The sequence below is a fragment of the Purpureocillium takamizusanense genome, chromosome 4 (genome assembly GCF_022605165.1).
Source record: "Purpureocillium takamizusanense chromosome 4, complete sequence".
Taxonomy (NCBI): Eukaryota; Fungi; Ascomycota; class Sordariomycetes; order Hypocreales; family Ophiocordycipitaceae; genus Purpureocillium; species Purpureocillium takamizusanense.
Genome location: NC_063071.1, coordinates 722,940 through 746,838, shown reverse-complemented (window position 1 = coordinate 746,838; position 23,899 = coordinate 722,940). Strand labels below are relative to the sequence as shown.

At 60.2% G+C, this 23,899-nt stretch overlaps 8 protein-coding genes across 9 annotated transcripts; 6 read left to right on the top strand and 2 right to left on the bottom strand.

The window, feature by feature from the left end:
- Nucleotides 1–782: 782 nt before the first annotated feature.
- RAD9 (radiation sensitive protein rad9) lies at nucleotides 783–4,482 on the top strand. Of its 2 annotated transcripts, XM_047986129.1 has the most exons (3): nucleotides 783–924; nucleotides 997–1,152; nucleotides 1,224–4,482. In XM_047986129.1, the coding sequence occupies exons 1-3, from the start codon at nucleotides 808–810 to the stop codon at nucleotides 4,323–4,325; spliced, it is 3,375 nt and encodes a 1,124-aa protein (XP_047842109.1). In that variant the 5' UTR covers nucleotides 783–807; the 3' UTR covers nucleotides 4,326–4,482. The 2 variants fall into 2 exon arrangements, with proteins under 2 accessions (XP_047842109.1, XP_047842110.1); XM_047986130.1 differs by having other exon boundaries at nucleotides 997–4,482.
- A 1,515-nt stretch (nucleotides 4,483–5,997) lies between these two features.
- On the top strand, nucleotides 5,998–9,328 carry JDV02_004882 (uncharacterized protein). Its single transcript, XM_047986128.1, has one exon. It carries the CDS (start codon nucleotides 6,449–6,451, stop codon nucleotides 9,041–9,043), a length of 2,595 nt encoding a protein of 864 aa, XP_047842108.1. The 5' UTR covers nucleotides 5,998–6,448; the 3' UTR covers nucleotides 9,044–9,328.
- On the bottom strand, nucleotides 9,154–10,309 carry VPS55 (Vacuolar protein sorting-associated protein 55). The gene is made up of 2 exons (XM_047986127.1): nucleotides 9,801–10,309; nucleotides 9,154–9,708 (listed from the first exon to the last, which is right to left on the bottom strand). The coding sequence occupies exons 1-2, from the start codon at nucleotides 10,054–10,056 to the stop codon at nucleotides 9,575–9,577; spliced, it is 390 nt and encodes a 129-aa protein (XP_047842107.1). The 5' UTR covers nucleotides 10,057–10,309; the 3' UTR covers nucleotides 9,154–9,574.
- Nucleotides 10,310–10,566: 257 nt separating this feature from the next.
- mak16 lies at nucleotides 10,567–12,096 on the top strand. Its single transcript, XM_047986126.1, has 2 exons — nucleotides 10,567–10,787; nucleotides 10,874–12,096. Exons 1-2 carry the CDS (start codon nucleotides 10,726–10,728, stop codon nucleotides 11,742–11,744), a joined length of 933 nt encoding a protein of 310 aa, XP_047842106.1. The 5' UTR covers nucleotides 10,567–10,725; the 3' UTR covers nucleotides 11,745–12,096.
- A 155-nt stretch (nucleotides 12,097–12,251) lies between these two features.
- Nucleotides 12,252–14,091, top strand: JDV02_004879 (uncharacterized protein). Its single transcript, XM_047986125.1, has one exon. It carries the CDS (start codon nucleotides 12,898–12,900, stop codon nucleotides 13,807–13,809), a length of 912 nt encoding a protein of 303 aa, XP_047842105.1. The 5' UTR covers nucleotides 12,252–12,897; the 3' UTR covers nucleotides 13,810–14,091.
- On the bottom strand, nucleotides 14,019–17,057 carry GYP7 (GTPase activating protein). The gene is made up of 4 exons (XM_047986124.1): nucleotides 16,749–17,057; nucleotides 15,345–16,695; nucleotides 14,711–15,292; nucleotides 14,019–14,648 (listed from the first exon to the last, which is right to left on the bottom strand). Exons 1-4 carry the CDS (start codon nucleotides 16,962–16,964, stop codon nucleotides 14,281–14,283), a joined length of 2,517 nt encoding a protein of 838 aa, XP_047842104.1. The 5' UTR covers nucleotides 16,965–17,057; the 3' UTR covers nucleotides 14,019–14,280.
- Nucleotides 17,058–17,348: 291 nt separating this feature from the next.
- Nucleotides 17,349–19,590, top strand: JDV02_004877 (Lactose synthase; the record flags this gene model as incomplete). Its single annotated transcript, XM_047986123.1, has 2 exons — nucleotides 17,349–18,746; nucleotides 18,801–19,590. The coding sequence occupies exons 1-2, from the start codon at nucleotides 18,493–18,495 to the stop codon at nucleotides 19,588–19,590; spliced, it is 1,044 nt and encodes a 347-aa protein (XP_047842103.1). The 5' UTR covers nucleotides 17,349–18,492.
- Nucleotides 19,591–22,642: 3,052 nt separating this feature from the next.
- On the top strand, nucleotides 22,643–23,821 carry JDV02_004876 (uncharacterized protein; the record flags this gene model as incomplete). Its single annotated transcript, XM_047986122.1, has 1 exon — nucleotides 22,643–23,821. The coding sequence occupies one exon, from the start codon at nucleotides 22,643–22,645 to the stop codon at nucleotides 23,819–23,821; it is 1,179 nt and encodes a 392-aa protein (XP_047842102.1).
- Between the last annotated feature and the right edge of the window lie 78 nt (nucleotides 23,822–23,899).

Below are 23,899 nucleotides of genomic sequence, written 5' to 3'. Positions count from 1 at the left end.
CGTTACCCCCACATATGCAACAGAATCCGCATGGTCAACCACCGGGACAAGCCATGCCACCACTAAATCAGGGCTCGCCGAACGCCACAGGCTCCTTTCCTGCAGGAGGGAGCAATGAGCCGCACCACTCCAGATCAAACTCCGCCGCCAGCCTGGCGTCGCAAGGTCAGACGTCTCATCCGATGCCAGGCCAACAGCAACAACATCCCGGGCAGAGCTCGAAATCCTCGTCAGAACAGAATTTGATGCCAGCTCCATTGTTCATAAGCCAGGGTACGGCGAGCGCGGGCCCTGGGCAAGCTGGTGCAAGCAGCGCGGGCGGTCAACCTGGGCCTCAAGGCCAACCTCTCGACGACAGGTGGTCTAAGAAGCCCGCGGCGGACTACTCTGGTGGCGACTGGGGCGAGGATGAGCAGTGGCAAAGGCATTGACACGTTTCTTGATTGGAAATTCTGCTTCATTCATACCCATTTCATTTAGCCAGACTGTTGGCAGATGGATAGCGTTAGCGATTGTTAATCATATGGTCAGACTGTCGACGTGCATGTTGTTGATTTAATGGCCGATATGTAGAGAAGAGCATAAGCAGAAGTAAACAGATTATAACTTAATACCTGAGAGACTATCACGGTCAGTGAGTATGTAATGCGAAGCTCGACTCGTGTGTGGTGGTTGACGTGGTTAATTAAACTAGCACGTGACAGCGTGTTACCAGCGCGCGTGTTGAGCGACATTCATACCAATTCGTTAGCGACTTCGCCAATCGTCCTAACTGATCTCACGCGCCATGCGCAAACCAACAGCACCATGACGCGCTTGGAGTCGCTCGCGGCAGGGGAAAAGATGGCCTTGGAGGGGAACGGCGAGTCACAAGACAGCCAGGCCATCTTCGACGCCCATCAGGCCCTGTTCGGCGTCGGCACGGTACGTACTCGGAACCTGGCCGACCTGTTACACTGACCCTGGCCCGCTGACCGAGAGGCCGCCGCCCAACAGCTCAGCAGCTCTCCCATCGCCACTCGCTTTCTGCCTACCGGGGTTGAAGTGGAAAAAGGTGAAAGGCCTCCTCCCAAGTCGGCTGGTGATTCTCCCTCTGTCGGCGTGGAAGTGGACCGTGTTTCCTTGCCGCCGAGTCGCAGCGTCGAAACCAAGGTGAGCTTGTCTGGTCTGGGCTGAGGCGCAGATGATCCTGGTCAACCACCCATGAACACTGACAGCCCCAGGAAAAGCAAGTATTGACGGGGTTGCCTCTCGCCGGTGTCGTTCGCGAACCACCCATCATCAGGCAGAAGCGGCCGAATCTCGTCTCGTCTGCGCCACCACGCGACACGCTTCTAGTTGTCGATGACACTCTCCCCACCGACGGGCACCGACCTGTTCTTCAACATGACATTACGACGACGGTAGACCTCGACGAGAAGCCGTCTTCGGCAACGGGCGCACCGCTTGTGCCGCCGCGAAAGATGGATACCTCACAAGAGACGCCAACCCAAGTCAACGAGGACCGCGACTACAGCGCGTTTTACGAAGCCGCGCCTTCGAGCCCGACCGACAAGCCGACGCAGCAGCGCACCGGCGAAACGCGGACCTTGCAGGCCGGAGATACCGGAGCCGTGAACTTTAGCAACTTCAGCGACCACGTGCGTCCGTCCTCGCAGGCATCCGAGGATGAAGGCTTCGACACGACGAGGGGCGAGTGGCGCACGGCTGATGGCACGTCCCAGCTCAACTCCAACGCCGCCGCATACACGCCATATAAGACCCACGGACTGCAGCCAGAAACCCCCGCGCTGCCCAAGAACCCCTTCGCAGCCAAGTCAAATGGCGCCGTCCCCTTCGCTGCGAGTCAGCTCTTTGCGCAGACGCAGCAGGTGTCGTCTGCGGTTAAGGCCAGTCCGACGTCGTCGCGGCCGTCGCCGAACCTACTGCTCAACTCCATATCACCAAACGTGTTCGAGACGTCGCCGCTCAAGAATCGAGCAAATGTCTCGTCACCTACCGACATACGCACATCGAGCCCGTCTCGTCTTCACGAGATCCCCGCCACCGTTGCCAAGAACAGAGTCGGCGTCGCCGTGCAAGAAGAAGATCCTATAGAAGGAAGGTCGTCACGGGAAGATCGTGTCCCTGAGTCGCCGACTATCTCGTCGAGAGCGGCTCCAGGGCGTGAGCCTTTGTCACACTATGAACCAATGAGGGAGTCGCAAGAGCGAAAGACTAGCGGCGACGGTCAAGTCATTGACGTCAACGTGGACGATGACTACGACGAGGCATTCCTCCAGCGCGAGAGGAGAAAGCGGGCTGAGAGGAAGCGCGCGCAAGCCGCGCAGGAAATGGAGAAAATAAGCATCGCAAGACTCTCGAGGCGGAACTCGTCTGACAATCCAACGAGGAAGAAGCGGAGACTGAACAGCATGGGGGAGATCACCAGCAAGCCTCTCCCTGACGGGAGGAGCAAGCAGCAGGATCAAGTAGTTGGCGACTCGCAAAAGGCTCCCACGACATCGGCGGAGACACCGCTGGAGTCGACGAAAGCGACACCAGGTGAAGAGCCTGCACAAACACCGGCGCGGGACTCGAATGCCGATGCGGAGCCGGAGCGAAGCAGAGAGATGGCGTTGCTTGAGGAGGATCTGATTCCGGCTACCAGTCCGATGCAATTCTCCCCGCCCGGTAATGTTCAGGGTGTACAGCCAGCATCAGAACCGGACCTTCCAATATTGATGGAACGCAATGAATACCCTAATGGAGAAGCCAACACCGCCGAATCTTCCTCTCTTCCACCTATCCGTTCACGTCGCAGGACCTATGGGAAACTAAACAAGCGACCGCATCGAGGCCATCTGCTCAGCTCCTCGGCCTCGGACCCATTGCAAGCAAAGGCAGTGGATGAATTATGTCCGCCAGTACCCAGCCTAGCCAGCCCTACAAGCACGGCGTCTACAGTTGTTCCAAGCAAGGCCAAGGATGAGCATACACACGCATATGGAGCAGATGAAGAGCCAAATAACGCCATCGAAGATGGGCCGCCTTCGGATTCGAAGCTCCCGTCGTCTGACCCAGTCCAAAGGCGAGGGCGGAGGGCCAGACGGCCGATTGAGACACCACAGCCACGCTCGAAGGAGCCGATGACGGTGCCGTCTTCGAGCTTGACAACGCTATCCGCGACACCATTGGCGTCCTCCAGCACGACGCCAGGGACACAGATCTCACCAGTTTCTTCGCGAAAGGGAGCCGTGCAAACAACATCTCCCGCCAACAGCAAAAACCTACGCAAACGTGCATTGAGAGGCGCAGTCGGATCATTGTCTCCACAGCCGACGCGGCCAGCCTCTGCACGACGCTCAATGAGACTAGATTCGGACTCGACAGATGAACTGCACCACTCTCAACCGGGTTCACTGCTGGAGAGGAGCCTGGCAGCCTCGAAGTCCGGGCGATCGTTTAGGCAAAGCATGACCACTAGCCATCGCGGTCCGCGCCTATTTGATGGGATGGTGTTTGCTCTCTCCTTCCTGTCCGCCAAGCAGGAACAGCAACGGTCAAAACTGGAGGCACGCATACTGCAAGCTGGCGGTATGATTCTGAAGGATGGATTCCAGGAGCTGTTTGAGCAACCAGCCGTGACGAATACGGCAGCCTCAGCGGCGGAAGAAACGGATCCCCTCAAATTGACCAAGGCGGCGGCGCAGTGTGGCTTCACGGCGCTGATTGCAGATGGGCATTCCAGGACCGCAAAGTACATGCAGGCCCTGGCACTGGGGCTTCCGTGCCTGGCGCCGCGCTGGGTCACGAGCTGCCTGGACAAAGGCGACATTCTCAAGTGGGAACCCTACCTGCTCTCTGCGGGTGTATCCGCTGTGCTCGGGCAGGCAACTCGGTCAAGGCTGCTCGCGCCGTACTCTGCCCCAGATGCAGCGCTTGTAGACACCATGGACAACAGGGAGAAGCTGCTGCGGGACCGGACGGTGTTGGTCGTTGCGGACACCAAGAAGATGAAGAAACAAACGCGGCAGCAGTACATGTTTCTGGTCCAAGCTCTGGGCCCGGCCCGGCTCTCGAGGGCCACGACAGCCGATCAGGCACGGGCTGCGCTGAAAAAGTGCGAACAGGCGAGCGAGCCGTTTGACTGGCTGTATGTGGACGACTCTGTCGGGGCCGTCGACGCGATCCTGATCCCGCCAACAAAGACTGGCTCCAAGAAGCGAAGGAAGAGCGCGGCGCAGGAGCCTCTTGGGGGTTATTTGCACGTTCTGACGGACGAGATTGTCATTCAGAGTCTCATCATGGGACAGATGGTTGATAAGGATGATATGGATTCATGAAATTGTTGATGGGGCGTTGTGGCGACGAGAGACGAGTGGATTCTGACGGTTAATAACGCTACATTATGAAGGGGGTTTGAGGCAACTGGCTTGGGTAGACGTTGACTTGGTTCAAGACTTGACGTAAGGGAGACCTTGTTGCCATTGTTCTTTTGCGGACTTGGTGAACATCATCGTGCGCTCGTCATCAGGCCTAAATGGTCGTCGTGCCTCTTATAACCATGATTTATATCTCGCCTCCATCGCTCCTATCGCCCGTTCCATTCCTCTTGCTCATTAATCTTGGTCCCTGCAGCATCCATTGCTATCGCAGTAAGGAATACCCTTCGTGGCTATGTGTCAGTCGTAGTGTCGCGCTCACGGGGATCGGTGCCTCTCACGCAGCGAACTTTGCCGTTCGGGTCGATGCAGGGCACGCATCGCCTATCCAGGTCCGGTGCACCGGCGGGAGACGCCGTGACGAGAGTGACGACCACCGAGGCGACCAGAGCGAGGAGGCGAAGCACGGTGATGTTCATGATTTGTTTCTTGGATTCGAAAAGTCAATGAGTTGATGAAGTTGTTGTGTTGTATGCTGCAACATAACGGTTGGCGAATGATTGTGGGCTGAATGGCTTGATTTATACATGTGCGTTTCCTCGTGCAACCTTCTTTCCTCTGATCTGCCTCCCACTTATTCGCGTCGTCGTATGCGATCGTATCGCGAGCCGCTCCTTCATGACCGAATGAGGGAACGGGCTGCGCGGAGTGGCTCGCGTGAGTCTGACTTGAGACTGCTTTCATTCGATGGCATAGCCCGGAGAGGAGGTCAATTGATGCTCCTGCCCGTGAAGGAGATGTGCAGCATGACGTTTGATGCGAGACAATCGGTTCCTAATACGGCCCAACATTGTGCCGATATGGGCATCACGAAATAGGTAAGAAATAGACATTTGAGCTTGCATTGGACATGGTGCTGGTCTACGACGTACTAACGGGGAGACAGCTCCAGGGTTGGTCTTGCGACGGCAGCTGTGGCGGCTTTGTTGCATGCCATCGATGCCAGTTTTGGCGTTGATCAGCTTGGATGACTGACGGGTGCTGGGGTCCAATAAATCATAAATGTTACGATGCAACCATCCCATGCCACGATTTGGACCTACAAAAGGAGAGCCGATGAACGCTTTCCCAGAGGTCAAAGCGCATGCCATTGTCCAACGCCCGAGCCAGCCAGCGCCAACGGAGGGGTTCCGATTTACATACAGTGAAAATGACTCGCAGGCCGCATGTCTTTCTGCCGGGTCTCCTCAGCGATTGCGATTTTTGTGCAATGGACCAACTATCGAAGGAGCAAGCACTTGGCGTCACCGGAGCACATGACGACGGGTTTGCTACATACAGAAGCGGGGGATGCATGTTTCACGCTCGAGTGGAAGATGTCGTCCGTTGTAGGTATGTATGCATTGGGCACGCATCTTGATCGGATGGCGCTGCGGAAGAATCTCGAGCGAGACCAAAAATGTGGGCGGCGGAAGTTTGACGCCACGGGGGTGGTCGCGATGGAAGTGAAAGACTGATCCATCTGTGTTAAAGATTTTCCTCATCATATAAGCTGCGCAGGCCCCGACGCTGCGTCGATTAATGAATACATATTCTTTATAGTCTAACTATTACAGAAACTGCATCTGCCTCGCCAGTCCATTATTATTAGTCGTGAGTATCGGCTCGGACATGTGCGGGGTCTGTATCCGTCTGCCCACATGGTACGCCGGCACTCCGGCATTCGGGATCCGCCGCCGTCGGAATCTATAATTTTTTTGATCGGCCCGCCGCCCGCCGCCCGGCTGTTCGCGGCATTTGCACCACGTTTCACCACGCTCTCTCGCAACGTCAAACGACAACTGGCCAGAGCAGAGCACGTCTTGAGCGAGTCTCTGACGGTCGCGCAAAAGCGGTGAATGCTGCGGCATTCGTAGCAGCGGCCCTTGGTCGACGTGGCTCTTGGCTGTGGCACCTCCGGTAACTGGACTGACGATAGGACGGCCCGTCGCCAGTTGCGTCGAGAGCGAAACTCACCGCCGACGCCCTCTCCACGCCCCCCGGATACACCATTCGCCGGGTATCTGGATTCACCACTGATCGCAATGGGTAGCTTCACGGATCCGATAGCGCCCGGCATGGCCGCTCCCACGCCGCAGCCCCAGCGCCGGATCCTCTTCCTCGATGCCTACGACTCCTTCACCAACAACATCGTCTCGCTGCTCAAGGACGCCCTCGGCGCGCATGTCAAGGTACACGTCCTTCATATGGACCTCCGCACCCTCGACTCGGACCCGTCGCCGCCCTGGACCCGCGACGAGTTCCTCGCGCGCCTCGCCTGCTTCGACGCCGTCGTCTGCGGCCCTGGCCCAGGCTCGCCCCTGCACGATGCCGACGTCGGCGCCTTCAAGCTGCTGTGGGACTTGCCGCGCACTCTTGCCGTTCCCGTGCTGGGAATATGCCTCGGCTTCCAGAGCCTCGTCGAGCACTTTGGCGGACGCATTCGCCGGCTGAGGCGCGGCTTGCACGGCATGGTGCGCGAGATCGACCACGTGAGGGATCCGCCTGCAGACATCTTTGACGGCGTGCCGCGCTTCAAGGCGACGCTGTATCATAGCCTGTGTGCCGACGTGGGCCAGGACGACGTCCCGGACGAGGCGTGGCGCGAGGCGAGATGGATGCCGCCCGCCGACACGCCGGATCTGCTGCCCCTCGCATGGACGCTGGAGCCGAGCGACGACGAGGGGACACCCGACGAACGCATACTCATGGCGGTGCGGCATGCGAGCCGTCCACTCTGGGGGGTCCAGTATCACCCCGAGTCGGTATGCACTGACGCCGCTGCCCACGGCGTCATCAAGAACTGGTTCCACCAGGCCCTCAAGTGGAACGAGGCGACACGGCGTGAAGTCGACCTCTCCGTTGACTTTTCCGATAGCCTCGACCCTTCCAAACATACGCTTCCCGGGCGCAACGCCACGGGTGATGTTGCGCATTGCCGGTGGTGGAAGGACATGCAGACGGGCCTAGCGACGCAGGGCGTCAAGCCGGGCTACTCATGCAGGAGCGTCAGGCTCCCCGACGGCGTGGACACGGCTGAGGTGGCTGAGGTACTGGGTCTCGGCGGTACGGACACGATCATCCTGGACTCGTCGAGCACCATCAGCGGAGACCCTCTGGCCCGGAACTCGATCCTGGCCTTGGACGTTGAGCAGGCACTGCGTCTTGAGTACCGGGTCGGCGAGGAACACGTGCTGCTGCGGCGGCCTGCGACTGCACTTCGTGGCGAGGAGATGCAGAAGATCCGGCTGAGCGACGGGCAGCTCGACCCATGGACGCCCTGGCAAGTCATGTCGGAGTATTGGCGGCTACGGAGGACGCCGGACGACGAGGCATCCTCGTCGACTTTCAAAGGAGGCTTCATGGGCTTCGTCACGTATGAGATGGGCCTGAGCACCTTAAGCCCCGGACTGGTATTGGCAGAGCGCGGCCATGACCGGCCCGACATCTGCATGGCGTGGGTGTCCAAGAGCATTGTGCTCGACCACCAGGCCGGGCTGGCTCACGTTCAGTGCCTCACCACACCTGACGTGGACGGCGAATGGATCGACGACGTTGTCCATGCCCTCCAGAACTCCGACGCGTGGCTGCACCCGGGATACACGGCCATCCCGCCGAAGCCGCGGCAGCCCAACGAGGAGCTCCTCCAGCAGGTCCGTGAGGGCAAGGGCCGGCTGCGCTTCAGCATCCCCGAGCCGGACCGATACGACAGCGATGTGAGCAAGTGTCAGGACGCCATCCGCGACGGCGAGTCGTACGAGCTGTGCCTCACCGCGCAGACGACCATGACACGGCATTCTGGCATCGACACGCCGCACCACCTGCGTCACGGCGCGGACCCCAAAGCCGCGGCGCAGCAGCAGCAGCATGGCACGCCCTGGCAGCTTTTCCGCACCCTGCGCGCACGCCAGCCCGCGCCCTTTGGCTCCTTCATCCGCCTCGGCTCCGCGACGCTCATCTCCTCCTCGCCGGAGCGCTTCCTGTCGTACGACCCGCGCGGGTTGTGCTCGATGCGGCCCATGAAGGGCACCGTGCGCAAGTCAGCCGAGGTGTCGACGCTCGCCGCCGCCGAGAAGATCCTCCATGTGCCCAAGGAAGAGGCCGAGAACCTCATGATCGTGGACCTGGTGCGCCACGACCTCTACGGTGTGTGCGGCGCCGGCAGTGTCTCCGTCCCAGACCTGCTGCGCGTCGAGGAGTACGCAACCGTCTTCCAGATGATTACCGTCGTTAATGGGCAGCTTCCTGCCCCGACGAGCCTGCGCTATGCAGGCACCACAGCCAACAACAACAACATCACCACAGGGCTGGATGTGCTAGCCGCGGCGCTCCCGCCGGGGAGCATGACGGGCGCGCCCAAGAAGCGCAGCTGCGAGATCCTACGCGGCATCGAGCCCGGCGAGCGGAGCGTCTACGCCGGCGTCGTGGGGTACCTGGGCGCCAACGGACAGGGAGACTGGAGCGTCACGATCCGCACCATGTTCCGGTGGGACGACGAGCGCGACGAGCAGGCCGGCACCGAGGTGTGGCGGATCGGCGCGGGCGGCGCGGTCACCACGCTGAGCACGCCCGAGGGCGAGACGGACGAGATGTTCACAAAGCTGTGCGGGCCGCTGGGCGTCTTCAAGGACGTGGCATAATGGGGACAGAGGGTGACGTGACTGACGACATGGAAGGGGCATGAACGGGCCGAAAGAGACCGCTTGTACCTCAACGTATATTTGTGCATGTTCGGGAGTTTGGTTTGGGCCTCGGCGCGATCATTTTTGAGCATTACAGACGGGACGGACCCTTCAACGGTTCATGATAGACGAACATCGCACAAGCGACAGACGCAGGATATGACATCGGATAGCAGCGCATTCTTTGGAATAGAGGTAGCGTGCAAAAGAGTTTAAAACAAAACATCTTCGAGTGAGAAGCCGCATGCAGTTGTGTACACGCGACGTGGGACCACGCCAAATTTCGCTGTGATGCATTCATTCCCCGGAACATGATTTCGTACACGGGCGCAAAAATACCGCCTCGCTCAGCCACCTCCTCCTTATCCGTGTCTCCGGCCACTGGCGCTCGCTCCCATGACAATCTGCCTGCCCACTTAGCCTGCCCTGCAGTCGAGGTTGTAGCAAGCGACGTATGCTTCGTAGCACGCGCCGCCGGGGTCGGCCGCCTCAAAACTCTTGCTCCTCGTGGAAGAACATGCTGAAGCTGATGATGGTCCCGTAGATCAACAGGCCGCCGACTATCGACATGATCATGGCCTCGACGCGGATGAGGTCCGAGTGCGCGAGAACGACGGGCAGGGCTGCGCAAGAGGTCAGCAGGGGGAAGATGGCCATACACAGGAAGACAAAGAGCAGCGTCATCTGATGCGATCACCAAGTCAAGGGAACTTACCAATTCCCATTACGACAAAGAAGCCAGTGAAGAAGCGCCCCAGGTCGAGCACCGCGGCGCCGGAGCTCTCGACGAAGTCATCCGGGTTGGCGATGCGGCTGGAGATCCAGTTGGGGACGGGGGCGATGATGTAGGTGGCGACGACGAGCAGCGGGTAGTAGACCTTGAAGAGGGCGCAGGAGAGAATGACGAGGAGGAAGCCCACGGCGAGGACGAAGGAGAGGGCGATGATGGTCTTGAGGCCGGCGGTCGGCATCGTGGCGGTTTGGAGGAAGGGAAGAGCAGGGGCGGGCAGGCGGGCGGGGGGGGGGCCTGTTTGCGACAAGCGGACGACGAAGACGAGCTTGGTTCGGGGATGGAGGGCCCCGCGATGGGGGGGTTTGAGCGAGCGAGGGGAGCGTAGAGTCGGCGTCGGACGGCCGGGGGGTATGCAGTCGGAAGAGAAAGGCGCACGCGGAGGATCGGCTTGTCGTGTCGTCGGCGTGGGTGTCGTGTAAGGCAAAGCTACGTACGGCAACCAGCGACGGATAGCATGAGAGACGTCAGCCGCCGCCGCCGCCCTGTCGCAGCTCCGAGCTGGCTGGTGGCTGGCTGGCCGCCCGTGGATCCACCGCCCACACGCGCCCGGAACCCAGTTCTTCCGTCGCCGAAAGCGCTTCTCAGCTTTGGCAGGCGGTGAGTATTGGCGCCCCCGGCGACCCCTGCGCCTCCGCCTATCAAGGCACGCCCAAAAAAATCTCGAGACGTGCTGGCTGGCTTGGGCCAAAATATCCGCCCCGCCAGTCTTTTTTTCTGCAAGGCCAGCAGCAACGCCGAGGATTCCCTACTACCCTCGCAGCCCTTTTTTCCCTTTCCACGTCCAGCGAAGCGAATTTGCAGATTGGGCGGCTTTTCTGGTCCAGGGGCCCGGATTTTGACATCTACAATGGCGTCCGACGAGATTATTTGGCAAATCATCAACCAGCAGTTCTGCGCCTTCAAACTAAAGTGCGTGGGCGAAGCCTCTTTTTGCAGCTCTCCTGCTCTCACTCTCTCTCTCTCTACCCCGTTCAAGTCGGCTGACCAAGGTGCAGAACGGACAAGGGCCAAAACTTCTGCCGCAACGAGTACAACGTCACGGGCTTCTGCAACCGCCAGTCATGTCCCCTCGCCAACTCGCGGTACGCGACGGTGCGGCAGCACCCGACCAAGGACACGCTGTACCTGTACATGAAGACGGTCGAGCGCGCGCACCTGCCGTCCAAGATGTGGGAGCGCATCAAGCTCGACGGCAACTACAACAAGGCGCTGGAGCAGATTGACGAGCGGCTCATCTACTGGCCCAAGTTCCTCATCCACAAGTGCAAGCAGCGCCTCACGCGGCTCAAGCAGGTGCAGATCCGCACTCGCAGGATCGCCGGCGAGGAGGAGCGCCTGGGCGAGAAGCTGGTGCCCAAGCTGGCGCCCAAGGTCAAGCATCGCGAGAAGGCCCGCGAGCGCAAGGCCGAGGCGGCCGCCAAGCTGGAGCGCACCATTGAGCGCGAGCTGGTGGAGCGCCTGCGGCAGGGCGCCTACGGCGACCAGCCCCTCAACGTCAGCGAGACCATCTGGAAGAAGGTGCTCAACGCCATGGAGCGCGAGGGCCAGGGCGAGCGCGACGTCGACCTGGACGAGGGCATCGACGAGGACGAGGACGAGGATGCGGAGCGCGAGAGCGAGGACGGCGCCGTCGAGTACGTGTCCGACATTGGCGAGAGCGACGAGGAGCTCGACGAGCTCGAGGACTGGCTCGAGAGCGACGACGAAGACAAAGAAGAGGAGGAGGAGGAGCTGGACAGCGAGGAGGAGGCCGAGGCCGGCAAGAAGCGCAAGCGCGGCAAGGTGACCAAGATGAACGCCAAGCGGGCCAAGCAGGTCGAGGAGGCCCGGCCGAAGCTGAAGCTGACCCACGACATGGAGTGGTAACCGGGCTCCGGGGGGGAGCAACCGTCGAAAAGGAGTGGAGAAGGTCGAGTCGTGCTGCTTGCTGGGCAAAGGGGGCAAGCGGGCAGGCAGGCTTTTGTCGCGGCAGTCTTTGTTTCACAGCATGTACCCCAAGGCGCGGGCATCTTCATCGCATCTGGGCTTGTTAGGCGTTGCGGACACCCATTCAACGCAATTGCATGACGGAGCTCGCTTTGACGTAGAGGCAGGGCCCATGGTGACGGTCTATTCATTGTACACGACGCAGCGTGCCAAATCGTGCCGTCAATGCAAGGCACCTCTAATAAGCATGGCGACTTTGGATCATAGCCGCCGCCCAGCCCCGTTTCAGAACCGGTGCCTAACTTACTTGGTCGACCCTAACTTAATCGACTGGTGGAGGTCAAGTTAGAGAAGCGCACCCAAGCGGCGGGCCGCCGAACCCCACCACCACATCTTCAACTCGGGTTGTTCTGACGCCCCCCCGCTCGCCCGCCCACACGTTCCCTCCTGCATCATCATCCTCCTGTGGTCAGGGCTCACACCCCCCCTTCTCGATTCCCTCCCTGCGTCACTCCTCCTCCTCCTCCTCCGCCTCTCAGCCTCCCGCTGCACATACCACCCCCTCCATCATCGCCCCTTTCTCGACACTGGGCTGCAGGGGATTTTTTTTGTTATCCATGGCCATAGCTCGCCGGCCTTTGTTGAGCAGCAGCACCGACATCTACAGGCCGTGCGTGAGTGAGGCTTTGTCCCCCATCCGCGGGTCGCTTTCTGCCCTGCCGCCTCCCCCGTACGACGACAGCGAGTGACGACGGTCGGGCGCGCACGAGACCAACGGCACAGCGGCCAGAGACAGCTCGCGCCCCCCCTTCCTAGCGAATACGAAGGGGACGGACGGTGTACCGCGAGCTGCACGCCTCACAGCCCAAGGCGGCCGCAGAGAGGAGGCACGCACGTACGAAGACACGACCGCGCTCCCGCGCTCCCAAACCCCATAGCGACCGACCGACCGACCGACCGACCGACCGACCAAGTTCTAGCTAGCTAGCTACACCGCACATACGCATCACCTGCCTCTCTTCTTACCCACGCACCAGCAGCAGCGACATCGGCGGCGGCGGCGGCAGCTCCCGCACGCGTTCCCCCCGGCACGATGGCGTCCTGGTACAACAACATCCTCACCAAGACCACGTCGCAAATCTCCTCCCTCCGCTCCACGCTCCTCTCCTCCGACGCCGACGGCGACACCGAGGACGACACCCACGTCTGCCGCGTCCTGCGCAACTACTACTCCGACAAGGGCCGCCCCTTTCCCCCCTGGCTCCCCCCCGACCCCAAGGCCGCCGCGCCCCCGCCCGCGCAGACACTCTACTCCCAGCCGCAGGTCGGGTCGCGATACGGTGGCCTCGGCCAGCAGCAGCAGCAAGGAGGAGGAGGTCCCGGCAGCAGCGGCGCGTTGAGCAGCCTGTGGGATAGCGGGCCGGCACCGCAGCAGCAGCAGCAACAAAGCCTTCGTGCTGGAAGATTGGCCCCCAACGCGGCGGCCGGTGTCGGGCCGGCGGGGAGGATGGGCGGCGGCGGCGGGCGTGACGACGCCGTGATGCCGCGTCCGCTGCCGAGCCAGCGCGCGGGCAGCTACCAAAGCGCGACGGCGGCCTCTCCGCAACCAACCGGCGCGTCCGCGCAGGACCGTCTCCGCCAGCGCCTCTGGGGCGGCAGCTCATCACGCACGTCTAGCCCTTCGCAGAGCGCCACCGGCAGCGGCCAGCAGGGTCCGTTCCAGCCCCCGTCCGCTAATAGCGTTGGCGGCGGCAGCAGCAACAGCAAATCATCAAAGTACGAAGACCGCTTCGCTCCCAGTGGCTCGTACGATTCCGGCCGTGGCGGCGGCGGCGGCGGCGCGTACATGGGTGCGAACGCGCCGTGGTCGAGCGGAGGGGGCGAGTACGGAGGAGGAGGGGGAGGATCAGGAGCAGGAGGTGGAGCTGGCGGTGGTGGAAGGCAGGGCCTTCCCAGCGGGCCGAGGAGGCAAGGCTTGCCGAGCGGGCCTCGTGGGTACAGATGAGTTCCAGGAGGAAGCATGTTTCTTGTCGGGCGGAGACGAGAGGACCCGTCGTAATGTTTGTTGTGATGGCGAATGGGTGAGGGAACGGGGTGGCCGTCGGTTTGCATGCGAGCCTAGCAGGTTAGAGGCGTTAATACCCGGGTTGACATTCCTTTACCGCCGCCGACATGTCGGTGGACTATTAAACTGCCATGTGCGCTTTTTGTCATGTTTGTCACTGGATCATACATACTTTCACAGATAGCTAGCTTCTTCAGTTGCAAAAAGGAGCTTCATAAATCATCGCCATTGCATGTTTCGCGTGATAACACCACCAGGGAGCAAATCCATCCATCCGCCTGATGATCCGACGCCCAACTCAAGTACCCGAACGAAACCCAAACTCAACCCAGAACGCTCCAACGCTCATGTTACGGATAATACTTAGACGACAGAGAGAAATATGATAATCGCAGCCGCCGCAGCTGACGGCTATTTGGCAGGCATGCCGTCGCCCTTCTGAGCCACCGTCGTGCGCGGCAGCACCTCCACCTTTCTGCTCAGCAGCTTGCGCAGCTCCGGCGTGATGACCTTTTGCTGTCGCTTATCGGGAACTTTGCCTTTGTTGGCGGCGGCGGGCGTATTCTTCCCGGGCGGCGGCGGCGGCGCGGAGCCCGATGATGGCGATGACGGCGACGTTTGCTCCTTGGTAGACGTCGGGCTATCTGCGCCGGCAAGTCGCGGAGCGGGAAAGTTTTGCTTCTTGTCGATGGCTTCGACGAGGCGCTGGAACTTGCGGAACAGTGCCTCGGCGCGAATGAGCGTTGACTCGAGGTCGATGGTGTTGGACAGCTCGTTGACTGAAGATCCGTTAGTCGGACGGCCTACTACCCGGCAGTCAGGGGATGGGGGCGCAGCTTACCATATTTGAGAACCTCGTCAAACGCCTTGAGGTGCTCCATGATTACATCCCTATGCTTCTCCAATATCGCCAGCGCAACAAAGAGATGAAACTCTGCGCTGAGGTAGTCAGTCCATAGGCCTTCCCAGAGGCGCAGCACATCCATCCACGCAAACTCGCGCTTGTACCAGACGAGAATCATGCGGAAGAAGAAGAAGAAATTGGTGCTGTCAGCGCTCTGCAAGTGGTTCCACAGCTTGGGATCCATGAAGTTGACGAGCTGGTCGAGGGCGAGCAGCTGTGCCCGCATGCCCGACTGGTCGCGCAAGAAGTTGCGCTCCATGCGCTCCATAAACTTTTGGAAGCCCCAGAAGGCGATGGCGTCGTCTTGAATCACGGCGTATATGGGCGCCAAGAGGTCCGACATGCCCTGCACGTAGCCGAGGTCCTTGTTGTATTCGTTGTACGTCAGCAGCATCTCCTTCATCTGCTCGAGATGGACATTGGTCCCGACTTCGGCGAATGGCGAGTTTGGATCTGGATGCGGCGTGTCCTCGCCCTGGAATATGGGCACGTTGCGGTCTGTCCGATGGACGTCCTTTTCTGCGAATGGTTAGTGATGAGGCGAGTCGTCGTGAAGTTGGGAAGTGCTTACCGATGCGACCCCTCTGCTCACGCCACCACTCGCCCGTCTCGCCTTCGCCCCCTTCGCCGTCCAGCCTCTCCCACCAAGAATGCTTGAGTCTATAGTAGTGATCTCTGAGTGACGCAATCTGGGCTTTTCTTTCGTCAATCGTGCCGTACCACTCGTACACGCCGAGCAGGAACAGCCAGGCCTCTTTACGGACACCATCCTCAGGGTCGAGTCCGCCGTGAAAGATGCGCTCCTTCACTTCGTCGACTGTCAAGGACAGCCGTCCCGTCTCTGAGTCAAAGTAGCCGCTCCATTCTTCCATGGTGACCGGTCTTCGGCGTTCTTCGAGGGAGAGCCCGCTGGTGCTCTCGAGCAGCTCAAACTCGCCGACGTCCGTGTCTTCCAGCTCCATAACATCGCGCACAGTCCATATTCGGCCCCTTCTATCACGCTCGCTTTGCTCAGCAATTCCCATAGCCCAACGAGCAAGGTAGATGCGCGCACTGTCGAATTCGTCCTGTAAAGTCTGAACCTCGGGGGTCCTGAGCAGCCTCTTGACTTGAGGCGGCATATTGGAGTTTTCGGCAAAGTCTTGCGCCGCCCTCCTCGTGAATGTCGTAACCTTGCTGAACTGGTTCATGATGTTCCAGCCCGTTTCCTTGACGAATTTGACAAAGGGGTCCATCTCTGCATCTCGACTCCCGGACGCACGCGCACTCCCGTGGCCGGCGGTGCTCGTGGTTGGCTTTCCGCCAAAGGACGTCAAGTCTTCCGCGCTCGGCTCGATCAGATAGACATTGGGCTCGGCTCCGGACCTCTCGATCTTGATGTACCGCCGCAGCCATCGCAGGACCTCGTCAGCGCCCCAGAACATCTGCCCGCTCTCGCCAAACGGATCAAAGCTGTCTCGTGCTAGCTTCTTTTTTTGCAGGATGGTGCTCTGGCATTCGTTGTCGTGAAAAAACAGGGCGGGGAAGCTATCGCCAGCCCTGGAGTTGATGATGACGGAGCCGTACCACCAGCCTATGCTGGGCGGGCGCACAAGCAGCGAGTAGACGGCGCTCATGGGGATGGCAAAGGCATATCCGCCAACAGAACCGCTGTGAGTCGTGACCGTGGGCGGAGGGGGGACGAGGTACGACTGCTTCGGGGGTGACTCGGCGTCGGACAGGTCAACCTTGACATATATGCTGGCCGAGTCTCCGAGCGACGACTCGGGCACCCATGCCAGGAGCAGATCCGACGAGGCCGGAGACTGGGGGTCTTGCGAGTCCTGTGACGTGGGGCGGCCATTCTTTGAGGGCTTCTGTTGTAGTAGGGCGATGTACCCGGGGATGTTGTCCTTGGCCGAGGGCGTGGGATGGACATAGACCTGGGCGGGCTGGTTAGCTTTAGACGACAGCATCGTGGACTGGATCGAGCCACCTTGCTCTTGGAAAATAGCAACTTGACGCCCCTTCCCGTCTCGGTGTGAGTGATGGTATTGTAACCACCTTCCTCGTCGTCGCTCATGGCGTAGAAGCTCGAGGATGGGGAGGCAGATCGCGCGGGGCCGTCAGCTGATGCAGGCCCAGGTGCCATGTCCGTGCCCTGGAGCTTGACAGTCGAAGGGGCTGCAGATATAGCAGCTCGGTCGCGCATAAGCCCTCGTTGCTATGGACGATTCGTGTCGACCACGAAAGGACGGGCGACGAGGCTGAAATGCGCTACGTAACGGCGGCGATTAGATCGAGGTGGTGATGCGAGGTCCATGTGAGTGGCGGCTGATGACGGGAATGACGACGAGGGTGCTGCAGGCTGCCCCACGCGGGCCAAGGAGGGGCAAACGGCTGCTGGGCTGGGTATCGGTACTGTCGCGGCGCGGTTGTGTGGCGCCAGGCATCGGTAGGAGTACCGAGCAGCGCGGCCCACCAGCTGGAGGCGTCGTCAGTGGGTGTCAGTGGTCGTCACGCCGCCAGGACTCAGCCAACGCGCCAGACTGGCGGCGTCCAGCTTGTGACTGTCGCTGGCGCTGCATACGTATGCCGCCACGCAACACCAATAACGACAAACACTGGTGCTCGAGCCCCTCTCGCCAATCAATCCTCGCCCAGCCGCCTCGCCCTCGGAACTCATCAAGCGACGGCACGCGACTGAGCGAGCGAAGCTGTCGAGGCGAGACTGAAGCCCAGCAGCGACTGCCGTCCTTCACGACGACCGTCATTGGGGGTGCACGCTCACTGTTCAACGTCGATAACTACCACCTACTAAGGGCCTCGACTGGTAGTGACTAGACATCCATGGTGGCGATATCTCGTTGACCCTATCTAAAGGTCTGTCCGCAGTTACCATGCTTCTCGTTCCTCGACATCCAGCCACCATCAGCGGCAGTCTGTCTGGATGTATTCGTAGGCGTCGCCACGGCTAGGCGAGTTGGCTAGTGGCGGGAGCAACGGAGAACAAGTTGTCCAAAACTCATTGCTGCTCCGAAACACCCGATATATACTGTCAAAGGCGCAACAGCACCGTCGATAATAGGGATCTCGGCGGCGCGCGCTGTGCCTTGGCTGGGAGACCCTTGGAAAAATTCATCATACGTGGCGACCAGAACATCGGTTCTTTCAGGAACAATCTCATCTCTCGACCGCCCTGGGATCGAGGGCCCGCCAAAGATAGAAGCGAACCGTTGAGCACCCCTAGCTTGCAGAAGCTAGCAAAAAGGGCGATCCACTGCCAGAAGTCCGTCGGACTTGCAGTGACTTGCAATGCCCACTGTTAAACGCGCCGGCGTCACCGGACTCGGCAGCCGGGCAATAGGCTCTCCGCTGGCACACCCCAGAGGCCGCCACTGCAGCTCAGCGCCGCAAACGCAGCCGCCCTTGTCTCTTACCGCAAACTTAGCCTGGGGTTAGCGAAGTCAGACGGTCCCCAGGTTCCATTCCTGTTAATCTTGTTGGCCATATATGCTGGGCCCGTTGACGACACGACTGTCGTGAAACTGACTGCCCACTGCGTTTTCAACCAGGTCGTACCACCAACTACAAGTTCTCTTTGAGGTGCTTGATCTATTTCACTCACGATAAGCCGTGACCAATACTCAATTATAGAGCGCGGAGTGAGACCTCGGACAGAGATGTAAATAAGTCGGCCGCACAAGCACTTGGCCCTGTCAGCACGCTGGTCACATCAAATGGCAATCCGACTGCCTACCTTCAAAAAGAGGCTCTGCAGGAAGCTCAGCATCGCAACAGTCGTCGTTGTCTTCCTCGTGATCCTTTTGCTGCTTGGGCAAAGCTTCGTCACCGACGGAACGGTTCACCCTCCTGGTCATTTCCAGGAGCATGCTAAATGGCCACGATGCGGTAGCGATAACCTGACTGTTGCGGCAGAGGAATGGAGGCGAACAGAGGATCGGTATAAAGACTTGATCGAGGACAAATTCACGTGAGTATGCTTATTGCGATGTCGTTGCGGAACCATCGACTGAACGTTCGATAGTATCGCCCTTTCGACATTTCACCGTCCAAAAGAGCTCGGGCACACCCTTGGCACACTTCTGTCAGTGCCCATACCATCTCTATACGAAGTTGTCGTCGTCTGGAACAACCTAGATCAGGAGCCGCCGGAAGATTTTGTCTCATCACACGGCGTGCCCGTCCGTTACCGAGTACCGTCTCGCGACAGCCTCAACGAGAAGCTGCGGCCCGACCCGACGTACCGCACAAAAGCGATCCTCCTATCTGACGACGACGTCTACTATCGGCCGTCCGACCTAGACTATGTTTTCCAGATGTGGCGCCAGTTTGGCCAGGACAGGCTCGTCGGCGCACTCGCGCGCTGTGCCTCGCTCGACCGTCGCGGCCAGTGGCAGTACCATTTCTGCCACGGGGGCGAGAGCGCGGGGGCCTACTCCATCGTCCTAACCAACTTGGCGTTTGCGCACATAGGCCTGCTCGACTACTACTTCTCAGACGCGCCCGAGGCCGTGCGTGTGCGTAATCACGTCGACGCCGGGTTCAACTGCGAGGACATCGGACTCAACGCGCTGGCGTCTATGCTGACGCGCCGCGGGCCCCTCCTCGTGCGCGGCAGTAAGCAGTGGGTGAATCTCTCGCCTCCGAGCGGCATCAGTCGTAACCCGCACCACTTGGAGACGCGCAGCGCATGTCTCAATCGCTTCGCTGAGGCGATCGGCTGCATGCCCTTGGTGGACGAGATGGGCAGGGTGGAGAGGGGTTACAAGCACAATGTGTGGTACAAGTCGTTTTGGGACAGGCTGGGGACGTGAAGTTCGTGTAACGAAGGGCTTGGGGCGTTTTCGCTCATCTGGCGGGTGGCAATTAAGGTCACAACCCTGCGCGCGTCGATGGATCGTGGTGTTTTGTCAGATATACACCGTGCCGACACACACGCCGACAAACAGCGACAGCGGGTATGCAATGTTAACAGGCGTCTTTTCGAGGTACTACTACAGAATCTCCCCTGCAGTCGGCCAAAACGTTCGAGCCGATCCGCGATGCCAGCTGCCGCGACTCCTACGACAACCACACCGCGGCGCGCTCGCGCAACGACTACGCTGAGGTGAACCACTGGCTCTTCGCGCACGAGAACTTCCTGCTCGACAACATGACGGAGCTAAAAAAAAAAAGACCGAAATGGTCAGCGCGCGGAGCGGCTTGCGAGATCGGATACCCACGGTGGAGAGCGTCGCAGGTCGCATGTAGGCATAGAGGTCCGTCGTCGGCACGGGGGAGATGCTCGACGCGGCGGCCGCCGGTAACGATGTAAAGACCACGCACACGGGAGGGTTTCCATGATGTGAGTTCATTCTGGGTCCAGACCTCGCACAACGGGCAACACCATAGATTGGCCAGCCGCAGAGATACTTGGCTGTCGGAATAGCATCGCAGCTTGTTGGTCGGGTCTCGGCAAAACCGGTATGATCGAGTACCAACGTGCGCGAGGGCCCATCCAGACTACATCCCGTGTACGCGGCTTCATGTGGCAGCACAACGTGGTCGGACGTTGGCCGCGCCCAACAGCGCGTGCGCATGCGTCCCACGGGGCTGTGCATACTTTATTTCGACGTCGTTGGCACGCACACTTGACATCCAACAACGTCGATAAATTCAATGGGATGGCCTTTGCGTTTGCTGTATCATAAAGTCTCACGTCTAACAGACCGTCCTCGCCGTCCTTGACCGGCGTGCGTGCTCGCACAAGCTTCGATCCGTGACGCAGACCACCCACGCACCGGACGGACTCGCCCGAGGCACAATCACAGCATAGTCATCTGTGGGGTGTAAGTCGGACTGTCGGAGACCCAGGGCATGCGCTGACGTGTGAGCCACGGAACAGCACCACGTCCAGCGAGGGAGAAGCGCTCTGCCCCCTTCAGATGGTTTATTCAGCGGCGCCCGCGAGCATACAATACTAGCTGGAGCCTGGCACAATGGGGTTTGGTAAGCGGGACATGAAAGGTACTCGGAAGCCGGTGACGCCGTCGCGCGAGCGTTATGCTCAGGGGCTGGCGACGGCGGCGCGAGTAACCGCGGCAGCGGCAGCAAGGTCACCCACACACTCAACAACAAACAAGGCAGAATACACGTATTCCCGCGACTGATGCTGCTAGTGCAGCGGTAACTACCACCAGTAGTTAATCCCTAAGGATTTCAGGAACCGACCCTCCGCTCGCCAAGGCTCGGCGCCGTGTCGTCCCTCCACTTGACGAGAATGGATGGCTGGCCACCCGTTGTTGGTGCCGCTTGCTTGGCAATGCCGGACGGCGCTGCAGCGGAGATGGTATGCCCAGGCGCCAAGGCGGCAAGTCGGTGAGCTGGAACGACGCGAGGGAAGGGGGGGGTGGGTTGGCAGACGGTGTTCCTGGTGTGTGCGTGTTCAACACCGCTCACGCTACGAGCATAGCGGGCGGTGGCGTCCAGGTAGGGACGGACTCATCCGAGGCCTCTCATTACCCCTTTTATTTCAAGGTACTGTTGCGCAGTCCCGCAGGTCTTGAGAGTCACAACTGCCGGGGAGCAGCCAATGCGCTCGAAGCCGGCAACGGACATTATCAACAGGAAGCGTTGCGGAGCCGACCTGCGTACACACTTGCCGAGGCGGTTCATCCGACAGCCGCCTACTGCCCCTACCACTCCTAGCCTACTGGGAATACTAGTGAGAACATGGTATGTACGTGTGTAGCATCGTCGGCTGTCCTTTAGACAGGGGGTCGAAGGCGGGGACTGGCGCCGGCATAAGGGGGATCGGAGCGGAACAGATAGCCACCTCACGCGACAACGTCGGAGTCGCGACGCCTCCGATCCCCGATCAGACAGCCCAAAAGAAAACAAGAAAGAAGGAAACGATACTAGTAGTAGCAAGCGTGCCACCCCACAAGGTGGAGAGCGCCAACGCTACAGAGAGCCTCACCCGTGGTGGCGGCGTTAGCTTGCGTGCGGGCGCCGGAAGCTTCGGACGGTGGCCCCATCCCCCATCGTCAGGCGCATCGTCAATGATTGATAGACTAGCATTGTCGTCATGTAAGTCGTCGACGCGAAAAAGTGTAAGTCGCCGTTGCAGAGTTAGCGGTCCGCCGCGCGCCCACACAACCGCGTTGAACGATCCTCCGCACGGGCATCGGAGTTTTTAGCATCGCGCGTTTGAAACAGGGCAGGGCAGACCGGATATCGTCGTCATGCGACCTCCTGCTGCCTTTGTTCCCCTGCCCTCCTCTCTCCGCTATTACTCGACCACGGTCTTGGTCGACCCGGCATCCCGGTCGGTCGATCAATGCTGAGCGCAACATCTCAGCCCCGTTCGAGGCTTTGGGAACGACAACGGACCACCTTCCGAGGCGAGCGAGCGTGGGCCTCTCGGGAAAAAGACCTGTGTAAAGACCAAAGTACGTGATCGTGTGTACCTAGTAGTAACGTCCGTGTGCTCCGCGGCGCTGCAGTCCGTAAAGCTCGGACGATGGGAAAAAGACTCCGCCAGCCCTGTTTGTCCAACGCTTGCTTGGCCTTGGCCCTACGTAGTTACTATCTGGCTTGCTTGGCTCATGACTTAACTTAGTACTTGCCCGTGTCTCACTATGCAGTCTCCCCCTTGGCGCCTGTGAATGCTCGCCCTCTTCGCCCATCGTCTTTCAAAGACTTATAGAGTTTCCCACCCGCCCCCGAGCCTGGCCCGCAAAGCCCGACGTGTGTGCCTGTTTGCCCTGGTTGACCTCATACATACGTCCCGCAAGCCGAGGGACACTCGTCATCTTCATACACTCCCATCTTCGTCTGTGCCATATACGTATCTGACCCGGAGGGGGAGGAACACTCGCCAACACGATGCGAGCGCGGCTGCTGCTGGCCCTGGCGGCCATGTCGCTGCTCCTATACAGCATCCGCGACCATATCAGCCAGCTGGGTGAAGTTGCCCGCACGTACGCCACCTTCTACAGCCTCCTTCGGGACCACCCGGAGCTTCTGTACCGATATCCCACCGACGAGGAGCAAGACACGACGACGACGACGACGACACCTGGTGACTTGGGCGTCGATGCGGCGCAAGACACACTCACATCGTCGACGACGATGTCGACGGGCAGCAGCAACGCCATGAGGATCCCGCGCATCATCCACCAGATCGCCCTCGGCAGCGCCAACACGTCCAAGCACGCCGACGCCATGGCCTCGTGCCGCGCCATGCACCCGGACTGGGAGCACATGCTGTGGACCGACGCCAACGCGTCCGACTTCATGGCCGACAACTACCCCTGGGTGCTGCCGCACTACACGCGCTACCCGCAGCAGATCCAGCGCGCCAACGTCCTCCGCTACGTCGTGCTGCACGCCATGGGCGGCGTCTACCTCGACCTCGACGTCACCTGCCTCGTGCGCCTCGACGACACCCCCCTCGTCCGCCTGCCCTTTGTCTCCCCGGGGGCGTACCCGGCCGGCGTGAACAACGCCTTCATCGCCGCGCGCAGGGGCCACGCCTTCCTCGAGCACCTCATCGAGGCGGTGCCCCGCTACGACATGTTCTGGGGGCTGCCGATGCGCGTCCCCTACGTCGAGAACATGCTGAGCACGGGGTGCATGTTCTTTTCCAACCGCTGGATGAGCTTCGTCCGGCGGCTCTACCACCGACAACAGCGGCAGCGGGGTGAAGACGGCAACGACGACGTGGACGAGGCCCAGCGCGTCTACATCCTTGCTGATGCAACCGGCGACATGGCCGCGCATATGCTCCGCGGCAAGGTGACGACGCCGCTGTTCGCGCACGGGGGCGCCAGCAGCTGGCACAGCTGGGACGCGGCCCTCATCATCATGATCGGAAAGCACTACGTCGTCTTCGGCGCCTTCATCGCGGTGTTGGTCTCCGCCGTCGCCGCGTCCGTCGCGTGCGTATGCGCGCGCCGGCAGGGGCGGTTCCGGAGAAAGAGCGGCTTCCTGAGTCGTCTGACGAGGTCCAGCTGGAAGGCTGTAGGGAAGTCATCGAGTCTGGACAAGGAGAGCTGGGTGTGAAAGTCACCCCGCGCGCGGTGAGACTATGGACATATCAGCACACGAGGACGGTTGCATGCATGAAACTTGAAAGATACC